General features: G+C 37.4%; 1 protein-coding gene across 2 annotated transcripts in view; it reads right to left on the reverse strand.

Annotated features, from left to right (window-relative positions):
- The window catches only part of nfatc3a (nuclear factor of activated T cells 3a), a 77653-nt gene extending 67118 nt beyond the window's left edge, over positions 1–10535 (reverse strand). Inside the window, exon 1 of one of the 2 annotated variants that reach the window (XM_016248346.1) lies at positions 10015–10535. In XM_016248346.1, the coding sequence (XP_016103832.1) occupies positions 10015–10105 (91 nt within the window). In that variant the 5' untranslated portion in view covers positions 10106–10535. Of the gene's footprint in view, positions 1–5302; positions 5563–10014 lie in introns of those variants that run through there. The other variant, XM_016248347.1, reaches the window with a different exon arrangement.
- Positions 10536–11034: the final 499 nt, after the last annotated feature.

The following is an 11034-nucleotide window of genomic DNA, read 5'->3' on the forward strand; positions in this document are numbered from 1 at the left end:
CAGCCCGAGGGGCGTAAAAAAGTCGGGGCCCGTCGGGCCTGGGCTGAAATGCAGGGCTCTAGTTTTGATCTAGCACACAGAAAACGATTTGACTGAAAATTTATCAGAAGAGATGAAAGAAAGATTGTGGTCATCTGCGCAATTCGGAAAAAGAGGCGGCTTTTCTGCATTAGGTATGTTTTTTTTTCTCTCTTTTTGTACAGCAGTTATTGTTCATTCTAAATTAACTTTTAAATGTAGAATATGTGTTACATAAATACATGAACTGTAGAACATATAAAAAAGTGCTCGTGGCTCGTCTGCCAGTGGGTCACCCCTCTGCATAAAAGTGAAACTCCGCCTATGATTGGGCTGTTACTCCTTTCGAGCCGAAGTTCACAAAATTGGGTGTTATTTATGGGGAGTAGAATTATTTATTTATTTCAATGAATGTAATTGATTAGATATCATAATATTTAGGCTATAATATTATAAATCAGGTTGGTTTGTATTGCTGAAGTAATATGTAAATGATATGCGTGCGGCCCGCGAGACTTGCACTTGGACCATAGTGCGGCCCGGTGGAAAAAAAGGTTAAGAACCACTGGACTAGGGAAATTATGTTTTATGTATTTATTCTGACAGTACACACTCAAACTCCACATACAATACAGTATTGCCCTATGCCAAACACAAGGTCTAAAATAAACACAGTTCCTCTGTCGAACCAATGAATGTCATTTTGTTAAGAGTAGTTAATTCAATAATTACTACATGAAATTCAGCAACTTTAAATAGCAACCAGACTTCCTTATACAGCCTTATAACCACATATATTGAAAATGTCACTTTCAAATTCACTTTTTGATAAAGCTTTATGCTTAGACTGAAGCTATTTCTAAATTATACTACAATATTTCATGTTTTTATATTTTGTTACATACATGCAATTTATAGAATTTTATATATGTAATAATTTGACAAAATATATACATGTATTTCGAAAAGAAAAAAATATATTAGACTTAATGAGTCAATACAAATAATTTTATTGTAAAATGATCTAAAAAAAAACTTGGTTTGGGTTTTTAATAATTTCAATCATTTTGAAAAAGATCTCTTAAAATACTGTAAAAACAATTTGTAAAATATGAATGCCATTTAAAACAACTGTTTTTAAAATTATTTTAAAATGTTATTTATTCCTGTGACACCACAGCTGGATTTTCAGCAGCCATTACTCCAGGGTCATCAACCCTTCAGAAGTTATTGTAATATGCTGATTTGGTGCTCAAAAAATAAAATAAAAACCTTTTTATTTTTATCAAGGTTGAAAACAGCTTACTTACTATTTTTGTGTAAACACTTATTTTTTTAATGATTAGAAAATTCACAAAAAGAGCATTTATTTAAAATAGAAATCTTTTGTAACAATTTCAATGTCTTTACTGTCACTTTTAATCAAATTAATGCATTCACGTTAAATAAAAGTATTAACTTTTTTTTTTATAAATAAAAATACTGACCCCGCAGTTGTGTACTTTAACAGTAAAACATTGTTAAAATTAATAATACTATTATTTTTATAAATTAAATTAAAACACATGAGTCACCTTATCTATGGTTTAAAAAAAAAAAGACTAAAAGGACACTGCCAAAGGTGCCTCTGTGACGCATCCCATTTTAAATGTAAAATCAGCTAGCACCTGTGACTGATCCAACACACTCCCGTCTCTCTATCTCTTACTAATGCCAAACTCTGAGACTTCAGAAACGTTCTCTTGCATTAGCATCCTATGAATGTTGCTGGTTTCAGTTACACTAAATTTAAACTAGACAAATGCCACACATATCTGCTCATGCCTCGCCCCAGGAAACAAGCCCCTCACACCCACCACATTACAGACCCTCTCTCACACAGTGAGCAGATCCTGTAACAAGAAAACACACCTCTGCAGCCCAGTGAATCAGGCGATTCACTGGTACACATGGTCCTCTTGCTGGAGCTAAGCTAACAGTTAAATGGCACCAAACAAAGCTCCAGAAACAACTTGTGGGACACGAGCTTGTAATGTTGATGACCCTGACCATTAGTGTCAAGTGCCCTGAATGCATGTAAAGCTGATTCACTCTCATGTATTACAACACCGCGTCTGGCAGCAAATCAACATGAAGCTCGCCAAAATAAGAACAGCAGCGCCACATGACTGTAAACACCAGAGACAACAATCAGTAGCCTGCTGTAGTGTTAGTAATACATGCCTTTGCTTTTACAGAGGAAAATAGACAGAAGAGGAATTTTTTGGATAATATTTGTTGTATTGCAGATAAAATAATGAATTGAAGATGAGATGCTCATTGGTCACTGGTAAGGCCTTGAGACATCTTCTTACCAACTGCCACTAACATAATTTAATCTGGGCCATTAAAGGGGTCATATGATGTGATTTCAAGTTTTCCTTTCTCTTTGGAGTGTTACAGCTGTTCGTGCATTGATAAGACCCCTAAAGTTGCAAAGACTAAATTCTCAAACCCAAAGAGATATTCTTTATAAAAGTAAGATTTGTCCACACTAGGGATGTAACGGTATGAAAATTTCTTATTAAAAGATATAAGTCAAAATGATAAATGATTAATAAATGATTATATGTATTTTATCTGCTCCATACATAATTCTAGATAACTTATCTGAATTTTTCAAATGTGTAGAATCCACATAAGCTTGTTTTTCATCAACCGGTTATAATTTACAGCTGGGCATGCTAATTCGGTCCGTTTTTGGCCAGACAGAAACCGCACACAGGCTGAATGTAAATATAGGTCTCTGTAAATCCACTCGCTGACAGCAGGTGGCGCTTATGGAAAAGCTGAATTAGAGCTGTTTCCCGTAACCTCTGTGGACAAAGCAGTATTGCGGTTAAGAACACTTCCTTTAGGTATTACATGGAGCGAAGATGAAAACTAAATGCCATCGAATCGTTTCTGAAGACAGTCAGAGGTACGTTCATATAATTAATTCATTCATATATTAATTTTTATAATTCCCATAGCACTCTTTTAAAACCTCCCAGCTTTTCCACCCTGTTTTCACTCAAAATAAAACTACTCTGCGTGCTGTGCGCACTTGAAACTGTTACTTAAAACTGTGCTTTATGCTGGACAGTATTTATTTATCGCGAGTTGTTCAAATCGCGGTAATCTAATACGGTTTTAATGATAATTAAAGATGAAACAGTAATACTAACCGTCGGTAATTTTATCATGATTTATCGTCAAACCGATAATCGTTACATCCCTAGTCCACACCCTCCTAAAACGCCTCATTTAAACACGCCCCCACATGTCTACGTCACTGTGTGGGAAGATTTGCATAATGCCGCCCAAAGAAAGGAGGAGTAACTTTGATTCTCGCTATAGTATTGTTGCTCCCGCCGCTGTCATGTCGTGGAGACGCTGTGTGTTTTGTTGTGAAAGCGAAACTACTTTTTTGGCCTCGTTTATAATGGGTTTTAATGTTTTTGTCTCATCTCTCCGGGACACGGCATTACAGTACGATAGGGGCGTAACATTTCCGTTACACGCTTGAGGTATTCGGCCAATCACAACGCACTGGATAGCTGGCCAATCAGAGCATACCTCGATTTTCAGAACGATGAGCTTTGTAAAAATCGACGCGTTTCAGAAAGGCGGGGCATAGAAGAGAAACAATAATGTACAGTATGTGGAAAGTAATGTGTTTTTTTAACCTTAAACCGCATAAACACATTGCATTACACCAAATACACAAAATAATGTTCTTTTTAGCAACGTCATATGACCCAGTTTACCCAAAAAATTCAATTTTGTCAGTATTTACTCACTCTGATGTTGTTCCAAACATGACTTTCTTTCTTCTACAATGAAGTCAATGGTAACCAAAACTGTTTGGTTACCAACATTCTGCAAAATATCTTGTTTTGTGTTATTTTTTTAGATGAACTTAACTATACATTTAACCCAGCAGAGTCCAGCTGACATGGCTGTTGAAGTTCACCTGCTGACAAATATGGTCTCACACACACACACACCAACTTCCTTGAACAACTGAAGACTGAAATTTGTTGAAAAAAAACAACTATTATTGCTTCCATGTACACTTGCTACAATATCCATAATATCTCCATGGTTCCTCTGCGATGGATCGCCTGCAAGCAGATCATTCACACCTTTATGTTGCACGTTAACACGGTTCTGCAGAAGCAAAAATGAGTCAGCATTGTTAGCCTGATTCAAACCCTGGGCAGAATCACATATGAATATATAAAAAAATTAACTTCATTAACACAAATAAAGCCCTGTATGCTTGAGCAGATGACGTTCACACTATTGAAAGTTTAACAAACCTTTCTACAGAATATTCAATACCACAAAGTTAGAGTGTTATGGGTTGCCAGGGCATTGCTATGTGGTTTCTAGGGTGGTTATTAGGTGGTCTCTTACTGGCTAAAGACCTGTTCATACCAAGAAGCACAACTATAACGATACTGTATTAGCACCCCACACCAATGGACAATAATGTTCTCTAAATGGGCGCTGCAGTTATGTTGTATGCCGCTTTAAATGTTCTAGTTTGTCAAAGTAGGGTGAATTCTGATTAGCTGTCAATGTCTTTTTTTTATTTTTTATAAATCGCTGGCCAGCTGGAGAAAAAAAAATCATTCTAAAAAGTGATTTTGTTCCTTTGTGTCATTACTGATATAGTTGTGGTATGGACTTCCCTATTCTTACAGAATCAGAGTGATTAAAAATGTATTGTTATACTTAACACTATAGTTATCGTCCATGGTATGAATGGCCCTCAGAATAAGCCTGTATATGGCACAGTTCCCTCCTTCGATACAAGTCTTCAGGCTTTTTTCTTCTCTTTTTTACATTTGCCAAATGTTTTTATCATTTGACATAATTTTTCAGCCCAATAGTATAGAAAAGTAATGGCACACCTCTTCTCAACAAGCTGCACAATTTGCGGTACCACTCATGTCTGTAGCACAAATGGAATGGTTTGGGACGAGTTATGTCCTGAAGATGAATACTTAAGTAAAGGTTTAGAAACCCTAAACCTAAGTTTGTAATGCTTGCCTTAGAAAGCAGCAACAACAATTTATTTTTTCCACTCAAAAAAGCTGTTTTATGTTGCGAGAGCTTTCCTGGTAACATCCTACCACACTAGCGGCTTGCAGTTATGCTGTTGTGGTCTAAATAAAGCTGCCTGGGCTAAGCTACCCCCTATTACTCGTCCCCTGACCAACAAGCGTCAAGGCTACACCTGAGTCTGCGGCCTCACCTGGAGACGTAGTGCACAGCATTTGAACACTTCTCTACTGCTCGGCACACAGCGTAAGGTGGTGCGGGGCTCAAAGGTGCAGCAATTTGTCCGGTGGCACTTGCTGGTCTAGGGGGCAGTTTTCCTCTGACGGGACTAGCGAACCTGCAGTCTGCCCTCTGTCACTTTTGCTGTGGCTTAAAATAACCCACCCTGAGAGCGATGTAATTTCAGTCTTTCCCACGACCGAGACAGCCAGCCAGATGAGCAGATGCATGCTAGCACAGACGCTAAACACAGCATGTCCTCCTTTTTTTCACAGACATTTAGCTCCCCACTCATAAACTACCTCCAGACTGGTGCTCTTGCACTGTTGACCTGGTTTTTCAGAGCCTGAAGACTGTAGGAAGATGGATGCAAAGGTTTGCCATGAAAACAACAACAACACCACACTTCCAGATTTAAGCCAACTGCTGATGGAAAAGATGAAGAGACAGAGAAAGTGAAGAGAAAGACTGAGGCCTCTTTCCTGTTTCTGTCTAGGCAGGAGGGTCTTGTGCCCCTCCCCTTGAATTCCACTGCCATCTGAAGACCACATGCTGTGCCTGGGCACGACGCCAGACAGCGCCACACTATCTGACTTTACCCAGCCCTGAGAAAGCACCTTCTGCCCCTACTACTAGTGGTGTAAATCGGATGGTTCGTCACGATACGATACGATATCGATTCTCATACCCAGCGATACTATGTAACTTTTACTGCACACTCAACCTTTCTTTCAAACAAGGGGCATGAAATACTAGTTTTGTGTATTGCGATCTTATCTACATATTTGAGATTAATAATTTGAGAAAGCATTACACAATTAGCAACAGTTAATTTTCATTAAAATGTGTGCTTGTGTTCTGATACTTTATGATAATCTCCAACCAGAGATTCACCAATAATAAATAGATAAATCAATAGACTGATAATCACATCAATAGATGTGGTTTGGATTCAGTAATATGACATGTATTTGCTGTGACAGGATATTTAGTCAAAATTATTTTCTTTTCTTTTCTTTTTTTGTTATAATGAAACTTAATCTATTCTTACTTTTTATTTTTTAACCAGGGAAAAGTGATAAAAAGTAATTATAAAGGACTTAATTATTAATAAATAAATAATTTAAAAACACACTTATTTAAACTAAATAAATATTAATTAAATACAACCTGTATGGTTTCTACTTTTGTTATGTTGCTTTACAGAAGAAAAAAAAAGTTAAATTGAAAGTTGACTCACGTGTACTTAAGTTCATCTGGGGTGGGTCATTCAAGGTGATGATGGCCACTAAGCAAATATTCACAGATTAACCAAACGAGCTGACATTCCTCCTGTGTGATTTCACTTTGGACTAAAAACCACTGAGAACTAACAGAACTACCATCCATTTTTGTACATTTTCAATATACAGCAACTTACAAAACCTGGTCAAAAACTCACCTTGAATCAAATCAGCAGCTCAAACATCAGGAACAATTGTGAAAAAAATGAGGTCTATACTGATTAAAATTTTTGCCACTTTCCACAGACAGAGTATAAAATAGGACCTCAAACTCTTTGTTCACAACTCTTTGCGATTTCTGAATTTGGGAACCGTGTTTGTCTAAACTGTCCGACTTGTGTGATTACGTTTTAGCAATAAAACTTACATAAATATCACAATTAAATGGACAATTAAATACACAATTTTGTTCAATTACAAAATAAATGGGGAAGACGAAAAAGGGTAACAGGTTTGCACATACAATACAGTCTAAATTAAGCTAGTTTGGGACTAAAGGTTAGATTACAGTTACCGAATATTTAGAATGATCAGTATTCTTACAGTAACTTGAGTAACAGGGTTGAATGGTTGAGCCTGACAAATGTATTGATGGTGTAACAATTGCAATAACAGCAATATAAGCAACGACAAATCAGGTTTCTTACAGACTAGCGCAGCAGTGCTGTAACGAATGAGTGAGTGAGAATGTGCATGTGCATGTGCACTAAAACTGCGTCTAACACTACACACACCTCCTGTTTGTCAGAACTGTATTCTCATCTTTGTTGTTTTATTCATTTTTACATCCGTTTGTAGTTTCTTTTTCCCCTCTGTCTCTAACTGCATTTTGGGAGAATTACCGTAATTACTCTACAAAACGGGCAAGTTAGGTCATAAACCTTTAATATTTATAAATTTTAAAAATAAATCTGCATAAACATCTGAATTACAGCTTGCCCCATCTCAATCTGTAAATGTGCAAATGCCTACATTGATCAGCATTTCAGTGGCCGTAATGTCATGCCTGGAGTTCTGAGAAAGTTCTCATTTAGTTTCAGAAAGTTTTTGGTCATTAAAATTAGTTAATAAAAACATACCAGATCAGCCAAAACTAAAAGACTGAGTCATCAAATTTAAATAGGACCTGATGATACTTTGACAGAAAATCCTGATCTAATTTGAACTGTCTCAGCTTTATTAACAAATACAAGAAAAAAAAACTGATCGTTATCTTTTTCTAACAACAGCCAGAGGCACAGAAAACACTAATAAGTGTGTATAGTAACAACAGCCCTGCCCTTTAGCTGCATTAAAGTCCTGATGACTTCTTGACATGAACGGACACCTACATCACTTAGGATAAAACCTGTTCAACAACTAAAAACGAATATATTTCTATTTGCCTTTATAAATTAATATTTTTAATTAGGATATGAAACTTTCCTAACCTACTGACAAAGAATTTGCATTTTCTATCAAATGTAACTATTATATTTTCTCTAGTCAATAGCTGTTAATAACGCAAAACAATGGGGCAGGATACAAATTTAAGTTGCTAAAAAATGATATTCTCTGCTCCTTTATTAAACAACATGAGTTTGAAATTCTCAATACTCTACACTTTATAAGGATAAAATTGGACTGCATACGGTAGCTGAAAAAAAGAAAATATACATACACACTACCAATTGTATTTCATAATTATCTCAAAACACCTGCGTATGTGTTTACAAGTCCTACATACGGTCCAAATTATACAGTGCAATAGACTGAAAATCACTTGCACACAGAGGTTCTTTTATTTCCAACATTTAGTCCAAAAACATCCTCCAAACTTCTGTCTCAAATTAAAGGTTTTCCCTTTTCCTCTGACCATCAAGCGGTCATTTCTGAGGTAAAAGATCTTTGTACATTCACTGATTCCTGTAGCAAAGCCTCCTTAATTACACTAGGTTACTGCTTAAAACACAATGGTACAGTATTTTACATAATATACAAAACATGGTGGTCATTCTTTTAAAATATGACACAAAATGCTCAGTCCTCATTTGCCTAGCAATGTATGCAATCTCCATATGCAATTTACTGATCATGCAATACTTTAAAAAACCCATGCAAAACTTAAACAAAAGCACACTGGGGTCCACCCACACAAAGGCATTCTGCTTTCACTATAGCCAAATCTCTGTCCTTCACAACACACTCGCGCACACTGACAGGGGCTGATAGGGTTGCCACTTCTCACACACGTTTTTTCATTAGGCAATTACACAAACACACACACATAGGCCATGTATGGTGGTCACAAACTGGAGACAATCTGCACTGCTGATTATACATCTGACATGACAAACTTTTAACAAAATACTGAGGGATTCAACAAAAAAAGTGATTAGAAAATAATAATCATCCTAATAAATACTAGTATCATATACATTTACACATGAAGTGGAAACACTTACTGAGAATTTAACAACTTTGTTTGATAATAGCATTTTAAGTAAAAAAATATCAGTTTTACTCTGTTTTTCTCACTTAATGTGACTGGCATGCGATAAAGCTAAATTAAATATTATATAATAGCTAGTTGAAAGCAATGTAAATTATGTTAATGACATAAGCAAGAATACTTAATTGAATTTTTATGACTTTAGGGAGATGTTTGATTAATTACATACCAAGCATGTTTATATTCTGTCTTTTGGATCTTATCCAAACTAAAAGATAATACGTGCTCCAAAATGTGTAACCACTATTTAGAAAGGGAAAAACAGAGACACCTCTCTCTAAACTGTGATAATGACTCATTTATATATTCGTGCATTTAAATAAAATGGTATCACCTGCAAACGCGGTGACAAAACTAGCTATTGTTGATATATTGATGTAAATAAGAGTAAAATGGAGAAATGAAACGGTGTAAGTTTAGCAAGTTATTAGTGGAAACTTAAGGGTTGAAACTTTTTCCATGTGCTCTAGCTGAAGGCAGGGGCGAGTGATCAACTTTTATAGCATTTCACTGTGCAGCAGCTGTCAGATTCATGGTGGCTCTGTCGAACCACTCAAACGCGCCTATGTATGTTGTTCAAAAACGCTGTCTAGGCAGGCAGCTAAAAAGGTTCTGAGCCGCTGTGACCAGCTTAGGTACTCTTTGGTTATATATTAGTTCACTCAGCGCCTAAATTTACCGCTTCGCATTTTCATTGGCTGAATTTACAACCGCACAAGAAACTAAACAAAACTGTAGCTGCTTGCGTAAAGCGAAAAGCCGGCGAGCGCTGTCGTTTTAACGGCGCGGCGCTGCTGCGTTTGATAACGTGTTTTGCATTTGCTATCGACCTCCTCACTTCTCCATGCATGATTCATGAGTTAATCTACACCGAAGCAGTGTGTGAGAGTATCCCGAGGTAGAGGCACTGACCTGCGGGGCCTAGCGGCGGCTGCTGCCCGTCTTCTCCAAAGATCAATCTGAAGTCCAGCTCTTCATTCCCGGGGCAGTTTGCAGTAGTCATCGGGTTTGACAGCTCGGGCTCACCCGTGTAAGAACGCCGACTCTTTAATAAACTCACTACATTGACTACAAATAAAGGTGAAACTTTTAAACTTTTCCTCCGCGCTGTACTTCTCTAAGCCCGGGCAGAAATATGATTGCTTCTCCTTCAGAATAATCCAAACTCTTCGACCCTCTGCGGAGCTTCAGCGATCTCGCAGCGGCTTGAACTTTTTGCCCGTGGCGTGAAGCGGTGGGAGGGGTGAGCGTCTCCTGCTAAGCCTTAGAAAAGGCACGAATAACACCTCATACAGCGTGACCGTTGATCGAGCTCGTCCGTAATTTCGCTGCTGCTCTCCGTCTCGAGCTCCTATCCCAACTTTTACTAACAGCGCGTGACAGGGCAGTTCCAGCGGTGACGTCAGGCGAGTCGGCCGACAACACAAGCGCGCGCGCACACACAGGCGCTCAATCACTCACACATAAACACAACCTAGCCCTTAGTGGGCTTGTGGGTCTTGTAGTTTCTGTGAGCTGTTGTTAACTGGAGATGAATCAGCCGTTCCACGTGTTTCAGTGGATTTTATTTTGAATGCAGTATACTACAGTGCTCAAAATGATCCATAACCTTGATAAATATGATCAAAGAAGGCTGTGAAAATAAATACGCATTGTTTATCCACTTGATCTTTAATTCAAAAACAAAAAAACAACAATAAAACAAGCTAACCTTTAATTATAGTTTTTAAAAAAGTGAAAGTGGGGAGAAATGACATTATGAAATAAATATTTTTCTCTAATACAGTAAGAGGACGTGTGTCTATATCGTCCTAATGCACGGTGAGGAGGAGAGTTTCAGTGGCCAAAGACTAAGGATCACAGCTGGAGAACTGCAGAAAATAGTTGAGTCTTGGGGTCAGAAAGCCTAAAAAAAACAATGTTGTTTGGGAG

This window comes from Sinocyclocheilus grahami, unplaced genomic scaffold, assembly GCF_001515645.1.
Source record: "Sinocyclocheilus grahami isolate Dianchi unplaced genomic scaffold, SAMN03320097.WGS_v1.1 scaffold876.1, whole genome shotgun sequence".
In the NCBI taxonomy this organism is placed as follows: domain Eukaryota; kingdom Metazoa; phylum Chordata; class Actinopteri; order Cypriniformes; family Cyprinidae; genus Sinocyclocheilus; species Sinocyclocheilus grahami.